The following is an 18,857-nucleotide window of genomic DNA, read 5'->3' on the forward strand; positions in this document are numbered from 1 at the left end:
ACATGAACAGTAAAACAACTCAAGCATGTAACTTTTTACACAGGTCGGCAACCCCATGCAAATGAATAAAGTTGCCATTCCTAATATGCAGTGCCACCACATTTCCTTTGTTATCCTATCATTCCCTCCTTACCAGCATGGGTAAGACGGGTAAAAATGTATCGTATACACCAACTTGTCCAAGCGGGGTGTGCTGAATCAATGGCACAGCCCACTTGTTTCCATAGTTATTATTATATACAAGAGGCGTCCCTCTATAATGTACATACCACCCTCATGTTTGGCAGGACCGTTCTATTTGCTAGCATCTGTTTAGCTGCTGTCACTATGCATTAGGATGTACAGGCTGCCTGTTTGGATACACTATCAGCAACCCATTGCCTTTTGCTATAGAGTCCCCAGCACCAGTGTGTGCAGTACATTTAATAATGATCAGCTGTTCTGGTAGCATCAATGCCTTAAACAAATTACACACAGAAAGGCATTCCCGTGCTCCCAATCCTGGAGAGCTTTGTAAGGTCAGAACTTCAAGTTATAGGGATGTTACTGATGGAACTGTCCCAGGTAAAGATGCCATTGCTACTGGTAGGGCATAGGGAGGTGGACATCTCACAAGATTATCTAACTCCTCCTCATTTTCATTACCAAATAGGGTCGTCGTGCCAGCCATGAAGTCTCCTCCAGAGGATTTACCAGTACTGGGTTTATTTTTTCACGAACCATCACCTGTTTCTCACCTCCTGCCTGTCTTTTAATTCTATTCTCTTGTTCCTCTGCCCACTGGCATTCTAGTTGCAATAATTTCCATCCTTTCCTAGTGCTATCCTTGTTTCTTAACTCTATCTAGCAATGTTACAAAACTGTGAGATTTAAAAAAAAAAATCAAATCTGCAATTTATCCCATCAGATAAAGCATAACAATAAGTTTAATTTGACACCTAATTCACTTTCATATCTCAAGTAATAAAAAAGTTATGGCCATTTTCATACTCGGAAATTAGCATCTTGTTCCCTATTGATTTTCTATGGACATAACAAAAAAACTGTGATCATGGACCGTCAAAAGCCCATAACCTTCTTAAAAATTAAGAGAACTGAATGAAATTTTCAGTTATCATAGATTGAAGCATTCTGAAACAAATATAAAATAATCTTACTTGGATGACCTGAAATTAAAGCATATAATTAGTTAGTTACCCAATTGTAGCTAATTTCAAACTTCAATTACTAGATCTAAACATCTATCCATTTCTTAATAAATGATTAACATTTTTAAATAGCCTAAGTGTCCAAATAATATTCACAAATAATTCACAATAAAACATGATTTTAAAATCTCATTTACATCAATTTATAGGCCAAATGGAAGGAATTTAGTGTTCAATTGCTGTAAATTAACGTCTATTTTAAATCGGCTTTCTAGTGGGTTCCTGTCTTCCTTTCCCATATCAACACCTCTGCTTATTTAATTGTCTCAACATTCCATGTGCCCCCTACAGGCCAGGCTTCATCCCGTAACCGCTTGGTCAACTTGTAACTTAACATTCTAAATTTCTTATTATACATAGGATTCAAATAACACATATATAGGACCTGTTTCCAGAGCATTCCCCATAGATAGATAGAAAGAGAGAGAGAGAAAACAGACTTCTTAATTCCGAATCGTCCCAAATATATCAACCAGGCCGACCCACTAAATGAGACCCCAGTTTCTCAATTTGGCTGACTTTTATAACTCTTTAATATACGACCCAAGTGTCTCAACGAAGCAGACCCACGAACCGAGACCCCAGTTTTTTTTTCAACTTGGCAGACTTCTTAATACTGTAATATACAACGTCACTTATTTCTCAACCCGACAACTCTTCGGATGTCTCAATAAGCCAGACACACACCTCAACCCCCGTATCTCAACCCGACAAATCACGGATATCTCAACAAGGCTGATGAGCCCTTAGTAGAGAGAGAAAAAGAAAACAAAGAGAGATAGACAGAGAGAGGAACCACTCACGTCCTTCTTAACAATATACATAAGACCTTTCTTAAAAATACATGCACAATTCTGTCTTAAAAATACATACACAATCCCTTCTTTAAAAAAAACCATATAAAGCCCAACTGGTCTTACCTTTGTCTGTGTCTAAGAACCTCGGCAGGGAACCAATTCAATCTCTGATGAAGGATCACAGATGTTACCGGGAGTTTCTAGGGAGTCGGTCGTACAAGGGGGCCGATAGAGCTCAGTTATCTCCCTTCCAATCCCGGCAACCTCCGCAACCTCTTGCACAGTCAGCCGTTGATGTGGTCCCAGCGAGGCCTGCATAACTACGCCAATGAAAAAGCTACTTATTTTAACTACTAAACCAGGTTCGCTTCTTAATAAACAGACACCACACAAACGGTTTGGTAGACCAGGTCAAAACTTTACTTAACATCGGCCGATGGAAGGGAGGGAGAACTCCAGTCAAGTGCCAACACAGACACTTGACTGTGCTCAGTCACCTTCTCTGAACAACAGAATTACATTGCTTTAAATAGGTTTTTTTTTTCCCCTTATCACATTCCACAGACATTAGTCATGGTCAGAAGTACTGGAAAAGGTTTCCACAGAATGCATCACATCAAACCTTTTTTTTCACATGGTACAAGATATACTAAAAACATTGTCCATTTGTTTTATCTCCAAATAGACCACCCTTGCTCTGTTCGCTGCTTCCTCTGTCATTTGGTCCCTCATAAACATAGGTCATTTGTTTACAAAGATGTGACTGTTTATTTCGCTCTTCCTTTATTGCCTCCTCCCCATAAACATTGGTTTATGGCATCTCACTTCAAAGATTTGACCAGCTATCTCTCTAGCTCCTTCACTTGGGAGACAATGTTATCTCACACACCCCGCAACCTGAGGAAAGCCTAATTTGACACTAAATATAAGCTGTAAGCTAGCCCAGAAACCAATTTAATATCTTCTTATATTTTTAACTAAAACTCGGCTTCATCAAACTGAGATCTGGAGAACATGGGTAGGTGAGGTTTGGGATCGACACTCTTCTTCAGATTGATTGTGGGGGTTGGGAAGCTGGAAAAGATGAGATGCAGGACAAAGTGTGGCAGGTAATAGGTGGACACAGGCAAGGGGGGATTTGATAGGCAGATGTTTGGAACAAAGGCCAGAGGTAAAAGCAGAAGGTGCGAAACAGGTTTGAAGACTCGCGGATTGTGAAGGCAAAGTAGCAGGAGGGGGGGGGGGGGGGGGGAAGGCATACGTCCAGGTGGGGCACAGGGATGGGGGGGGGATAAAAGCGGATGGGGCTTGGAGGGATACTTCGATATTATCTAAAATTGGTGAATTCAATGTTCGTACTATTGGATTGTAAACTACCCAAGCGGAATATTATTTAAAATACATCAGGAAAGATACATACACGGGAAAGGCTTAGAGTGGTATGGTCTAAACAAATATAAATGGGACTAGCCTAGATGGGGTATCTTGGTTGCCATGGTTGAGTTGGGCTGAAGAGCCATTTCCATGCTTTATGACTATGAGAATAATGCTTTCCTTCAGCATGGTGTTGGTCTGGGCACAAGGAAACACCTGTTCAGTTCAGATAACCTCATTCATGCCTCCTGATAATATCTGCCCTAATGGAGATCCTTTATTGGCATTGCCTCGTAGATTCTCATTTTGGTCATGTATTACATCCAGCAGCATCTCAATGTCTCTCTTAGAGATCTTGGTGATCTTTCTGTGTCTCTTTCAACTTTCTTCAGCTTTCTACAATATAAAATGCTGCATCACGGGGACACAGTGTGCTATTGTGAGGAATTCATGGTAAATTGCTGGCATCTGCAAAAAATGGAGAATTTCATATCCAGTATCCATGCAGATTGCCATGTAGCATATCCTTTTCAGTGGAAATGCCATTCATACTTCTGCATACATGTGTGTAGCTAATTTTGTAGTACACTAGAAAATTTATATTCGATGTCTACACAAAATCTGGGAGAGGATGAATTGGGATGTTGAGTTACAAAATCTGTGTACGTGGCTAGGAATCAGTGCTACAAATTGGCATGGTACCAATTTTATTCACAGAATATTGACAAATACATATCCATCAGTCAGCAGCACTAAAGATGGATTATTTCGCCCGTCGGCACTAACATGTTAACTGATTGTCTTGTTTTCTGCAATGTAGAAATTACTGCAGTTTAAAACACCAATTATTGGTTGTATAGGACTTTGGGATGTGCTGATGTGGTAAACGCCGCGATGTAATTGCGGTTCTGAAAATAATCTCTTCTAAGCTTCCCACCAGTCTAGTTCAGTCAAAAAAGCCCTGAGTCAAGCACTGGAACAACTAATCTTTATTTTTGGATTGGACAACGAATTCCCCTAGATACCTAAACCACCGCGGGTCCGATCCTTGTATCTGCCTGGCCAAGCCCTTAGGTCACGCAGTCCCAAGCGCTCTTCCAGAAGATCGACAAAGGACCTCGTGGGGGCTGCCTTTTATAGGTCCCTGAACCTTGAGGGGCTGAACTACAATGGGGTGGTCTCTTTACAATCCAATCAAACCTATTAATGACATCAGTACATTATAGACAGTTCCCCAGACCAATAATAGAATTAATTTATTCTATATCTCTCTTTTTGCATACTCTATATAACCGTCTATATCTCTTGTATCCCTTTCCCCTAACTCTCAGTCTGAAGAAGGGTCTCGACCTGAAACGTTACCTTTTCCTTCCAGAGATGTTGCCCGACCCGATGAGTTACTCCAGCTCTTTGTGTCTATCTTTCAACAGACATAGCTGTTCTGGTTGAATCTCACAAAATGTTTCCATGGCTGACATTCACTCGACATAAATGATTCCAGCAGGATCTTTAGTAGTTGTGCAAGTGGGCCAAGGAATAGTTAATGGAGTTTAATACAGATTAGAGTAAGCTGCTGCATTTTGGGATGTCAAACCAGAACAGGACCTTCACAGTGAATGGCATGTCTCTGGAGAGTGTTGTGGAATAGAGGGATCTAGGAGTGCAGGTACATTGTTCTGTGAAAGTGGCGCCACAGGTAGATAGAGATGTAATGTAAGCTTTTGTTACATTGGCCTTCAGCAGTCAGGATTTTGAGTATAGAAGTTGTGATGCTATATTATAGTTGTACACGATGTTGGTGAGGCCACATTTGGAGTATTGTGTTCAGTTTTAGTCACCCTGCTACAGGAAATATATTGTTAAGCTGGAAAGAGTAGATATTTATGAGGATGTTGCCGCAACATGAGGGCCTGAGCTATAGGATGCGGTTGGGCAGGCAAAGACTTTAATCCTTGAAGCGCAGGAGGATGAGGGGTGATATTACAGTGGTGTATAAGATCACGAGGGGAACAGATAGGGTAGATGAACAGAGCCTTTTACCCAGAATACGGAAATCAAGAACTAGAGGTCATAGATTTGAGATGAGGGGAGACAGATTTAATGGAAACCTGAGGGGAAATTAGTTCACACAGATGATGGTGGGTATATAGAATGTACTGCCACAGGAGGTATTTGAGGCAGGTATTATAACACCACTTAAAATACATTTGGACTGGTACAAGGATAGGAAAGATATAGAGGGATATGGGCCAAACTGAGGCAGGTGGGACTAGTGTAGAGGCATAGGGGTATCTAGGTCCGAAAGGCCTGTTTCCATGCTGTATGACTATGATTGTCTGCACTATTTTGGGACCTAATTCACCTTCAAATCCACATGAATCATGTATAGAAATCAGAATGCACTATAAAGATAAATTGGCAAATGAAGGAATAGAAATGTGAACTGGACACAAGAATTGCTGCAACTATAAAATTAGCTGCATTTCAAAATGCAATGTTACTTTCTCACTCCTTTCTAGTGACACCTATCTCTCTTCGTGGTAACTCTATTACACCTGGTAATTGTCCAATCAGCATACCTGTACTTACGAATATCCAATTTTTCCAGGTAAGTTTTGCATTTCTACACAATTTCATATTACTCCAACCATATTGCAATAATAAATATTAATTAATATTAAATATTAATATTTCATTTAAATACAATTATAATCAAACTTCTAACCAGGAAATCATGCTTATTAATATGTGCAAGTGAAGACAATGTTAAGCTAAATCATCAACAAATAAATTAAGAAGGAACTGCAGATGCTGGAAAATCGAAGGTACACAAAAATGCTGGAAAAACTCAGCGGGTGCAGCAGCATCTATGGAGCGAAGGAAATAGGCAACGTTTCGGGCTGAAACCTTCAGATTTTGCATATAATATGCCTGAGTTCTGTTCAATTTCACAATTCTGTTAGAAGAACATAAGGAACATGAGAATGCATCATTCAATAAGATCAAGGCTGAACATTCACGTAAAATTTACTTTTTATCCTTATCCCTTGGTTCCCTATATATGTTAATATTGACAATCTATAGCTAGGCAGACACAGCTCTCAAGGGTAAAAAGTTTTTAAAAAAATCAGAAATACTGAAAGAATAATTTCCTTCTCATCTCTGTCCTAAGTGTTGCGAATGTGAGCTGAAGACTGAGGGATCAGAACAGGCACATGGTCATTGGAAGAAAAGGGGAAGCTCCCAATTTGGAACATCCTTGGCTGTTGAAGAATATTCTGGGTTAGGATAGGGCAAGGATTGGAAATAGCCAGAGCTACCTCCATCTCACTTTTTTCCCTCTTGATTTCCTTCTTAAGTATGCTTCTCAGTTCCCCAAACTCCTCCAGGGATACACTTGATCCCATCTACCGATATCTGTCCTTTGTCTTCTTTTTCTTGACTGGTGCTTTAATTTCCCTCATCAACCAAGCATCCTTACTCCCACCTGCCTTGTTCTTTGGTCCACCAGGAACATGCATGACAATTGACAAAAGACAATAGGTACAGGAGTAGACTATTCAGCCCTTCGAGCCAGCATGGCCATTCAATGTGATCATGGCTGATCATCCCCAATCAGTACCTCGTTCCTGCCTTCCCCCAATTTCCCCTGACTCCGCTATCTTTAAGAGCCCTATCTAGCTCTCTCTTGAAAGTATCCAAAGAACTGGCCTCCACTGCCATCTGAGGCAGAGAATTCCACAGACTCACAACTCTCTGTGAGTAAAAGTGTTTTCCCATCTCCGTTCTGAATGGCTTACTCCTTATTCTTAAACTGTGGCCCCTGGTTCTGGACCCCCCCAACATCGGGAACATGTTTCCTGCCTCTAGCGTGTCCAAACCCTTAACAATCTTATATGGCTCAATAAGATCCCCTCATCCTTCTAAACTCCAGAGTGTACAAGCCCAGCCGCTCCATTCTCTCAGCATATGACATTCCAGCCATCCCGGGAATTAACCTTGTAAACCTACGCTGCACTCCCTCAATAGCAAGAATGTCCTTCCTCAAATTAGGCGACCAAAACTGCACACAATACTCCAGGTGTGGTCTCACTAGGGCCCTGTACAACTGCAGAAGGACCTATTTGCTCCTATACTCGACTCCTCTTGTTATAAAGGCCAACATGCCATTCGCTTTCTTCACTGCCTGCTGTACCTGCATACTTACTTTCATAGACTGATGAACAAGGACCCCCAGATCCCGTTGTACTTCCCCTTTTCCCAACTTGATAGTAATCTGCCTTCCTGTTTTTTATACCAAAGTGGATAACCTCACGTCTATCCACATTAGCTTTATCCACCCAGGTTTGTGTCAACTGCAAATTTGCTAATGTTACTTTGAATCCCTTCATCCAAATCATTGATGTATATTGTAAATAGCTGCGGTCCCAGCACCGAGCCTTGCGGTACCCCACTAGTCACTGCCTGCCATTCTGAAAGGGACCCGTTAATCCCTACTCTTTGTTTCCTGTCTGCCAACCAATTTTCTATCCATGTCAGCACTCTACCCTCATTACCATGTGCCCTAATTTTCCCCACTATTCTCTTATGTGGGACCTTATCAAATGTTTTCTGAAAGTCCAGGTACACTACATCCACTGGCTCTCCCTTGACCATTTTCCTAGTTACATCTTCAAAAAATTCCAGAAGATTAGTCAAGCATGATTTCCCCATCGTAAATCCATGTTGACTCGGACCGATCCATTTACTGCTATCCAAATGTGCGGCTATTTCATCTTTTATAATTGATTCCAGCATCTTAAAAAGTGGGATAACATTAGCTACCCTGCAATCCAGAGGAACTGATCCTGAATCTATGGAACATTGGAAAATTATCACCAATGCATCCATGATTTCTAGAGCCACTTCCTTAAGTACCATGGGATGCAGACCATCAGGCCGTGGGGATTTATCAGCCTTCAGTCCCATCAGTCTACTCAACACCATTTCCTACCTAATGTGGATTTTCTTCAGTTCCTCCGTCACCCCAGATCCTGTGGCCACTACTATAACATGAACTGAGCTCTTGTCATCACACTTAGGATACCAAAGAGGGTGGTATGAAAATAATGTGGTAGGTAAACGGATTGAAAACCAAAATGTGTTCTGGAAAAATGCTAAGGATAAAGGATTACTCCCTTGAAAAACCAAATTGGCAGTCTTCCTGTGAAGTTGGAGGATTTATAAAATTCAGATTGCATTCTTTGTATCTGCACATGGAAGTCGGGAATGGTTTAGCCATTGTCATTAAGGAAGAGATATGAATTATTGTAAGTGATAAACGTAGAATGTGGGTACATATTAATGTGTTGCCATTTTTTAAAATGAACAAAATGTATTCCATGCGCTTAATAAAGTCTAAGACACTTATTTTCATTTTCTAATGTTGTTTGGTTATGGACAGGGCTGGAAACTTACCAATAAGATATTGTTATTTTAAATGGTGGAAAGCGAACACACTGCAGGCTAGTAAGAAAGTTCTGAAGCAACTCATCAGGTCAGGCAGCATTTGTGGAGAGAAATGGAGACATTTTGGGTTGGGACTATTCGTCTGATTCAAAATTATTTGTCCATATGTATCAGAAGAAGGATCCCGACCCAAAGTATCACCTGTCCATTTCCTTCTACGGATGCTGAATGATCTGCTGAGCTCCAACATTTATTTTGCTCAAGCTTCCAGCATCTGCAGCCTCTTGTATCTGTCGGCCTGTAAGCCTGAAATTAATGGTAGAAAATTGTTGTATAAGCTGTGAAGGATGGCAAAGATTGATCAAATCTTTGTGAGGCAAAGATTGATCAAAAGCAATTAGTGTGGATTTGTTAAAAGGCCTGTTCCACTTGGCCGTCATTTGCGCGTCACGCAGATGGTGCACAAAGATTTTGTACATCCCAAAATCCTGGGATGCCACGTGCGACCGCACGTCATTGCCTAAGGCACCATGCACGCGTAATGCGCACTATGTGCAAATCACGCGCGTGTCACGATGCGCTCGTCGTGTGTCAAGACACGTAAATGATGTCGCATAAATTACGCGCAAATGACAGCCAAGTGGGACAGGCCCTTAAGGGAATGTCATGTCTAGCTATTAAGTTGTTTGGGCAATGTGTGTTGAGGAGGGTAGATCTTTGTGCAAAGTATTATATAGTAGACTTATCAAGCCTGTAATGATCTTTCATCCAAGTGAAACTGGTTCAGTGATAGAAAACAGGGAGAAACAGACAAAAATAATTTTACTTACAGGAGGTTTCCACAGAACTTAGTGCTAAGCCTCTACATTTTTATGACATAAATAAATGGAACAGACTTTTTGATTAATTTATTACAGCCAGCATGAAATGATACCATTTCAGATTCATCAAAATACTAGAAATATTCAACAGGTCTGTCAGTACTTGCGAAGAGAAAATCAGAGTTAACATTTCAGTTTGATGTCTTTTCATGAGTATTTTCTGCAGATTGATCAGTCATTGTTGTTATACGATTTAAAATCCTATTTAAAAAAAAAAAAAATTTAATTTCAACAAAAATATGATAAACTATGATAAATTCTGCAAGGTGCAGCTGGCAAGCTAAACATTTAATCTCAAACTTCCCATCTATTCTGTTTCACATTTGTAACCAGTTATCAGACATTAAATTAAAAAATGGTAAAGATTTGATCCATTTCTTCCATGCTTTAGAAGTTCAGCTACATAGATCTAACAATGGATAAAAATGCTCTCCTTTAGAAGTGTTAAAGAAAGAACTGCAGATGCTGGAAAAATCAAAGGTAGACAAAAATGCTGGGGAAACTCAACGGATGAGGCAGCATCTATGGAGCAAAGGAAGTGTAATGCATTTAGAAGTGTAATGCCTTTCTTTAGAAAACATAATAACTTGTTAAATATAATTGCTTAAAATTGCAGCAAGTGTAAAGGGCCTAATTTGAAACTTTTAATTTTTAGAGTAGATTTCATGTTCATCCACATGTTTAATAACTGTGATTTTACTGTTTATGTTTTACTTATTAGGCTTGCAGAGAGACCTTCAGACGTCTTTTAGGTTGTAAGGATACTGAAACCTTCTTTAGATTGTGTGCAATGGACACCAGTGCTTTCCCCAATAAAAATCAAGGTCACTGCCCGAGTATAAAAGAATTTGCACGACATTGCCAAATTCAGGAGAATTGGAGAAAGATCTCAGGATGCGGTACGATTTTCTCCACATAGAGAAAATAAATAAACAGTTTAAGTTTAGAGCTACCAAATATTTTCATTCAGAAATAACACAAAACACAGTTGTGCCTTTGAACTTAATAATAACTGATAATGTGAAATGCATTAATTTTCTTATTTTAGAGAAACCTGAATGCCCTAGGAATCAGATCTACAGTGATTTTGGTCAATCATTTATTCCAACTTGTACTGATCCAGATCCTCAACAGAAAGATGCTCTTGAAAATACTTGTGAATGTCCAAAAGGTAACAATACTTTTAACTAAGATAGATTCATTATGTTGAACTTGGAGAATATGCTGATGGGTAACCAGCACGTCTCTCGAGGACTGCTACATTGCATTCCAGAGTCAATAACTATAGGCTGCAATGCATATGTTTATAATGTGCTAGTGCATCTGACCTTTCATTCAATTCCATGTTCAAATTTACCCCTGGAATTGGTTGGCTGAGTGACTGGATACATTTTATGTCTGGCAACTTTAATTAGAAATGTAGGTTTCTGTAATTTTTTTTTTCCTAATCTTTTCTTTATTTCACTATATTTACATTCTTAATTAACTGGCAATAGCTTAGTATGTTTTCAATTTTTTTCTTGAAATTTGGAGCTGCGAGATGACTCTATATAGCAATGTTACAAAATTTTGAGATTTAAAAAATCAAGTCTGCAATTTATCCCGTCAGATAAAGCATAAAAAGAAGTTTAATTTGACGCCTAATTCACTTTCATATCTTCAGTATTAAAAACGTTATGACCATTTTCATACTCGGAAATTAGCATCTTGTTCCCTATTGCTTTTCGATTGACTTAACACAAAAGCTGTGATCGAGGACAAAGGCCCATAACTTTCTTAAAAATTAAAAGAACTGAAATAAATGTTCAGTTGTAGATTGAAGCATTCTGAAACAAATAAGAAACAATCATACTTGGAGGACCTGAGATTAAAGCATCTAATTAGTTAGTTACCTACTTGTAGCTAATTTCAAAATTCAATTACTAGATCTAAACACCTATCCATTTCTTAAGAAAAGATTAACATTTTCAAATAGCCTAAGTGTCCAAATAACATTCACACAAGAATTCACAACATAACATGATTTTAAAATCTCATTGTTATGAATTTATAGGCAAAATGGAAGGAATTTAGTGTTTATTTAGTGTTTAGTCGGTAGGCGGCGCGGCTCTGGCCAGCAGCGGCCTCTGCAGCCTGTCCGCGTTTTTATTATTTTTTGTCTGTGTTTTTATGTAGTTTTTGTTATTTTATGTTGGGGGGTGTGTGTGTGTGGGGGGGTGGGGGGGGGGGTGGGAGGGGGGGGGGAAACTTTTTGAATCTCTCCCTGCACTGGAGACCCGACCTTTTCTCGTTGGGTCTCAGGTGTCGTTGAGGCCGCAACGAGGAGCGGCCTCCAACAGGAAGAAGCCGGGGACTCAGGTGTCGACTCACCGTTGCCGTCACGGAGCTGGCCGAGTCCGGAGCGGGTGGAGCGGTGGAGGAGCGCTGCTGCTGCTGCTGTCGTTGCTGCTGCTGCTGCTGCTGCTGCTGCTACCGGAGAGTCGGAGGCTCCAACGACGGATCTGTGGACGACGGCACTGGGAGCCCACGGCTCCCTGGAGGGAGACCGCTTCTCAGGGCTCCTGCAACGGCGACTTCTCCCGCCCGAGTTGCGGGGTTGAAGAGCTCCTGGAGCGGGGCCTGACACCACTGCCCCGCGCGGCTGGAATGGCCGCGGACTCTGCGAGCGCACACCGGGGGCTCTAACACCAAGACCCGGTGTGCGACCTCGCACCACCCGGCGTGGCTTTAATGGCCGCGGGACAATCGCCATCGCCAGCCGGGGGCTATGACTTTGACTCTGACATCGGGGGGGGGGGGGGAGAGTGCAGTGGAGAGATAAGTTTATTTGGCCTTCCATCACAGCTATGTGATGGATGTTTATGTTAAATGTAATTATTGTTGTGTCTGGGGTCTATTTGTATGTAATGTATGGCTGCAGAAACGGCATTTCGTTTGGACCTCCAGGGGTCCAAATGACAATTAAATTGACTCTGACTCTGACTCTGATTTCCCGTAAATTAATGGCCATTTAAATCATCTTGCGAGTGAGATTTTGTGGAATGTGATCGATTGGAACGTTGAGGTTTGCGGTGAATTTAAACCCCATATCAGCAGTAAAAACACTGCCGGTTCGTATGGGGCCTAAATCACCTTTTCGCAACGTAAAATTTGGATTAAGGTAATCCTAAGAAGCACGTTTATATGTAAAATAAACAGCTTACCTTTAGCTGTCCCGTACGGGAGATCCATCCCGTTGTCGGCGTTGACGGCATTAGAAGCGGATTTTTATTTTACTCCAGCTGAAATTGTCCGCGGTTTAAAAAAAAAATCACAGAATGGCAGTCGGAACAATTCTTCAGCATCAGCTAGCAGCCCGAGAAAATATATCTCGGATGGGCAGGAGAAAATCGCATTTTAACCCCCCCCCCCCGTCAAAGGCGCCAAAGTCGCGCATATGGCCAGTGGCAGAACTGCAGTGCCGCTGAAGGCAAGTTTTGTAACATACCTACTCTATATATCAATGATGTTAAGGGTCGACATTAGTTATATATTTTCCCCTTTCACTTAACCCCCCCCCAAAGTGCAACATCTCACACTTGCAGGTATTAAACTCAATCTGTCATTTCTTTGACAGCCTTCCTCCATATAAACCATATTGCTGTGAATCACGAGCATCTTAATATTCTGGACCTGCCTACAACAGGGGACTTTATCAAATGCCATACAGAAATACACGTAGACATCAATCGTCATTGATCGCTTTCATCACCTCCTCAAAAAACTCAATCAAGTTACTAAGACATGACCTGCCACACACAAAACCATACTGACTATCCCTAATTAAACCAGTCTCTTCCAAATGGGAATATATCTTATCTCGAATAATCCTCCCTAATAGCTTCATCATCACTGACATGAGGCTCACCGGCCTATAATTCCGTGGATTCTCTCTACTTCTCTTCTTAAACAAAGGACTAACATTAGATACTCTGTAATCAGCCGGGATCCCGTCTGTGACTAAAGACACAAAGATCTTCATCAAGGCTTCTATGATCTCCCCTCTTGACTCTCTCAATAATCTGATATAGATCACATCAGACTGTGAGGATCAATCTAGATGAATATCTTCATTGTTTGCACAAATGTTTATGGCAAAATAAAGTGCTTATTTAGTTGCATAGGGGCATCTATTATATATTATCATCATAGTGTGTGTGTGTGTGTGTGTGTGTGTGTGTGTGTGTGTGTGTGTGTGTGTGTGTGTGTGTGTGTGTGTGTGTGCGTGTGTGTGTGTGTGTGTGTGTCAGAGAGATTTTGTCTTTGAAACGTATTTTCTCGAAAACCAGACGTTAAAAATTTCCCTTCTGTAGTCATAGATGTATCATCCTCTGCGTCCCATGGTTTTGCTCTCCCTCTCTCCCACAGATGGAATAACGATAGAGTTCCCATGGTCTTCACCTTTCACCCCACCAGCCTCCGTATCCAACACATCATCCTCTGACATTTCTGTCACCTCCAACGCGATCCCACCACGAGTCAGATCTTCCCATCCCCACGGCTTTCCACATTTTCCAGAAACTGCTCCCTCCACAACTATCTGGTTCACTCATCCCATCCCACCCAAACAATGCCTCTTCAGATACTTTCCACAGGGACAGGAGATGTAACACCTGTCCTTGTACCTCTTCCCTTACTTTCATCCAGACAGTCTTCCAGGTGAAACAGAGATCCTGTGCACCTCCTCCAACCTCATCTACTACAGCCGATGTTCCCGATGCAGCCTCCTGTCCATTGGTGAGATCAGGATAGACAATGCCTACTGGATCATCCAGTTGCTAACCCTTTTAAGTCCTCTTCCATTCTCATACTGACCTCTCTGCCCTGTGCTTCCTCCATTGCCAGAGTGAGGGTACACACAAATTGGAGGAGCAACATATTCCACTTAGATACAGTAGCATACAACAAGGCTATGAACTCATGCCCTTCCCTTCTTCCCACCCCCCATTTCTTTTCCTGCCCCATTTCCCTCCTGTGCCCCCACTTGGACACATATTTTTGCCCTACCACCTTCCTTTCCACCTGCATACCGTCCTCTAGCTTCACAATTCACAACTCTTTAATCCTTTTGTCCCACACCTCTGTTTTTTCATCTCTGGCCATTGTCCAACCACTTGCCTATCATCTATGTTCCCACCCCCTCACCCGTATCCACCTATTCCTTGCCAGGCTTTATCCTGCCCACCTCTCCTTCAGCTTTCTTTCTCCACCTCCACCCCCAACATTCTGAAGAAGGGTCCCAATCCGAATTATCAACTATCCATGTTCTCCAGTAATGCTGCCAGCCTCTGAGCTTCTTAGGCATCAAAGTAAGTTGTCGGCCTTAACGTTATTGAATAATGGAGCAGTCATGATGAATGCAAAGCACAATTCCATCTTCAAATGTTATATTTTTGCTTTCCTTCATTGCCATCTAACTCAGAAACAACTTATTTTCCATGAATGGTAATTCCCTTTGTTTAATGAGTTCAAAATACCAGACAAGAATGTTCTGGTAAATTCTTCAATTGTGAAAATCTTAAACATAATCCTGTTCATGAAACAATACACTGAAACAGGTGTTCTGTTCAACTTCAGGCACTCTTCTTGATAACATAAGACATGAGAACAAATGCATCAGAAAATCAGAGTGTCCTTGTGAATACAGTGGAACCATTTATGATGCAGGAGGCAAAAGGAACACTTCATGTGAAACATGGTAACAGCTTCTAATTCATCCTATTGTGGATCATTCATCCACTCTCATCAAATACTTTACTAACAATATTGGTCTTCTTTTTCTCAGTGTTTGCAAAGGAGGACTATGGGAATGTTCTCATCATAATTGTTCCAGAAGTTGCAAAGTGGAAGAAGGAACACATATTACAACATTTGATGGGAAATACTATAATTTGAGAGGAGATTGCACATACATTGCAGTTTCAGTAAGTGAGACATTTTGCTGAAACTCGCAGTTTAGATGGTCACTGATATTAACCATTGAAGTTAAGCTAATAGTTCTAAACTTTAATGTCTTTTTTTTGTAGACTCTTGAGGAGGATCTCTGGAAAGTGATCATTGAGATGCGTGAATGTCACAAAGCAACTAAACATATTTGCTTACGCCGTATTATATTTTCCTCACGTGAGGTAGGAGTTTATCAGTTGCTGTAATACTTTTGTTATGATTTTGAATGATATTTGAAACAAATCTTTTTTTTTTATAGACCAAATATGAATTCAATAATAATGGTGACGTTACCTTGAATGGAGAAATTGTTGTACTTCCATTGCAAAGGGGTATGAACAAAATTAAAGGAAATTAAGTTCCCTTAAGGATGAAGTTATAATTATATTAAATTAATATTTTTTTATTTCATAGATGGAATTATAATATTTAAACCATCTTCACATTTTATTCAACTTGAAACAACACACGGGTTGAAAATGCAGATACAGATTTCTCCCATTATGCAGCTTTACGTTTCGTTGTTGGATGGTAATAAACGAAGTTTAGGAGGTAAGGTTAAATTACTACTTAGAAGTGGACAAGATTCAATCTCCTCGAGTTGAATAGAAGCACTACTTCATATAACCCCAACTAATCATAACAGTCATTGCAATTCAAATTGACATCGTTTTTACTTCAGTTCAAAAAAATCGCAAAGTACCCATTTCCCAGAGGGAGCTGTAGAAATTCATGGCTATTGTCAAGGCTTTGTCCAGTAGTGTGTGAGGAAATTTGCCAAAACTGAGAGATCACATTGACGATGCAGCAATACACCAACTGTTCAAAACATTGCTGAGGCATTGAAGGCACTGAAACCTTTAATGTGTGTGGCCATCTTCCTTGCACTCCAAAACTGTGTTGAATTCCCATATTGGCTCCATGTTACTGTGAGCTGCGGAAAGATCAACAAAGCCAAAAAGTTGTGAATGATGATGGAGTAAAGAAAATGTCTGCATATTTTGAGTACATCAGATATTGTGGTCAAGTTGTAGTCGTAGATTGTGGAAACAGGCCCTTCGGCCCAACTCGCCCACACCAGCCAACAATGTTCCGGTTACCCTAGTCACACTTGCCTGCGCTTGGCCCATAATCCTATCCGTGTACTTGTCCAACTGTTTCTTAAACGATGGGATAATCCCAGCCTCAACTACCTCCTCAGGCTGGTTGTTCATACAATGTGAAAAAGTTGTCAAACACTAAGGTTGGAATGTTGATCATTGAATTATCTTCATTTGAACATTTTGGCATGTGATGCTCCTTTATTTTTGTGATTATGAAATGATATTTGTTATGCTGATCTGGGTTACCTCGTTTTAGTAAAATAGGGCTGAAAACTGCAGCATTAGACGATGCATTGTAATTTCATATACATCTAATGCTGTATAAGCTTTAGACGCCAATCCAATTTTTTGATTGAGATAATCTCATCCTGAAATGGGCAACAGTATAATCTCCTGATGAAAAGGTGTTGTTGCATTAGATTCTTAGGCATACGTAACGTAGACATCTAGCCACTGTGTCCTGGCAAATTATCTTGGTTCTGTGGCCCAGCTTCAAGCGTATCAAAATAAAGCCAATCAAATTGTTCATGGACAAAGAATCTGATGATCAGTAATAACCAAGTGGAATGACATTTTATATGAGTTACTGCAGAGTTTGTTGACATCGCAGTTTGTGAAGGACACCCTTATCTTTGTTATCCTTGTTCATATTGAGGTTGTTGGAAGAGGTGATGGTTGAATGTGAGTAAACCTGTGCAGTATTAGATAAGAATGGCTGCACTCAGACGGAAGTGCAGAATTGTAGCATCTGGATGCCAGTGAGGTTTATGGCAACTAGAACTGAAATGGAAGAAAGATAAATGTGAATGTGTCTTTGGAAGCCAACTCTATGCTTGCAAAAACCTGTAGGAAATAAATTTACTTCAGAATGAGTGGGAGGAATTATCCTTGTAGACATCTGGAGGTGATGGTGCAGGGAAAACTAGTAAACCAATAAAAGGGATACCGTGGCAACAGTTCATTTTAGAGCCAACAAGAGAGGTTACACTAAATCTGAAGCTCTGTTGGGTGACATTATGAGAGACTGTCAACATTTGCAGGGAAGTTGAACCGGACAAAAAGAGAAAAGGTATCACAATTATAAAGAGGAAGAGATTTTTGATTTTGATACGTATTAATTCACAATCACAATGAAATTAAAAAAAATTATGGAGCACTAGTTAACTAGTGACTGAAAAAAATGAATTCAAGATATGCATTAACAATGAAAAAGATTACATGTTTGAAGGTATATTGTTCAGTGTTTGAGCAATACTGTAAAGCTGTTCAAAGAAACAGGCTCTTATTTTATGATCTTTTTCAATTCAAACAACTGCTCAATAGAATTAAATACATTCATTTTCCCAAAGTTTTTCTATTTTTTGCATTCTAGGCTTGTGTGGCAATTTTAATGGCAAGGCTAATGATGACTTCACCTCTGTACAGAATGTGGTGGAACCATCACATGTCAATTTTGCTCATTCATGGGTTGCTGACGTTAAATGCAGCCCTCCTGAAAAGGAAAGTCCAACTTGTGTCAGTTCAGAAAAAGGTAATGTACTGTTTTCACCCCAATTTTTTGCTGCAATAAGTATTTAGTCTGAAACGGCATACTTTTGACATGGGTCACTTAGATGGCCATGTTAATTTTGGCACAAAAAAAGTGGATTGTTTGAGTCACATGAGAAAACAGAGAAGGCCAAACATAATTCAATGATGCTATTTAAAACCTAAGTTAATAAGATAGTGGCATTTAAGATACTTTTCGATCAACACATGGATATGTAGGGAAAGGAGGGATATGAATTATGCGCCTGCAGATAAGAATTGGTCTTGGTGTCATGCTTGATGGGTCTGTTCCTGTGTTGTACGGCTCTATGTTCTCAGGCCTACACAGTTTTCAATGATGGAACAACTCTGTCAAGCTTCCAATTTCAACGCTGAAGAAGGGTCTCAACCCAAAATGTCACCCATTCCTTCTATCCAGAGATGCTGCCTGGCCCCCCGAGTTACTCCAGCATTTTGTGTCTATCTTCACTGTTCCTCTCTCAACAGATCTCCAAAGTCCATGAAGAGGCCTAG

The 18,857-nt window shown here is 40.5% G+C and overlaps 1 protein-coding gene across 2 annotated transcripts in view; it reads left to right on the top strand.

Moving 5' to 3' along the window:
- Nucleotides 1-18,857, top strand: part of LOC129707995 (mucin-2-like) — a 71,896-nt gene that overhangs the window by 24,375 nt on the left and 28,664 nt on the right. For both annotated transcript variants that reach the window (XM_055653547.1, XM_055653548.1), the window contains exons 7-15: nt 5,899-5,987; nt 10,430-10,607; nt 10,757-10,879; nt 15,325-15,445; nt 15,533-15,671; nt 15,774-15,875; nt 15,953-16,025; nt 16,108-16,245; nt 18,169-18,327. In XM_055653547.1, the coding sequence (XP_055509522.1) occupies nt 5,899-5,987; nt 10,430-10,607; nt 10,757-10,879; nt 15,325-15,445; nt 15,533-15,671; nt 15,774-15,875; nt 15,953-16,025; nt 16,108-16,245; nt 18,169-18,327 (1,122 nt within the window). The remainder of the gene's footprint in view (nt 1-5,898; nt 5,988-10,429; nt 10,608-10,756; nt 10,880-15,324; nt 15,446-15,532; nt 15,672-15,773; nt 15,876-15,952; nt 16,026-16,107; nt 16,246-18,168; nt 18,328-18,857) is intronic.

The sequence above is a fragment of the Leucoraja erinacea genome, chromosome 22 (assembly GCF_028641065.1).
Source record: "Leucoraja erinacea ecotype New England chromosome 22, Leri_hhj_1, whole genome shotgun sequence".
NCBI classification, from domain to species: domain Eukaryota; kingdom Metazoa; phylum Chordata; class Chondrichthyes; order Rajiformes; family Rajidae; genus Leucoraja; species Leucoraja erinaceus.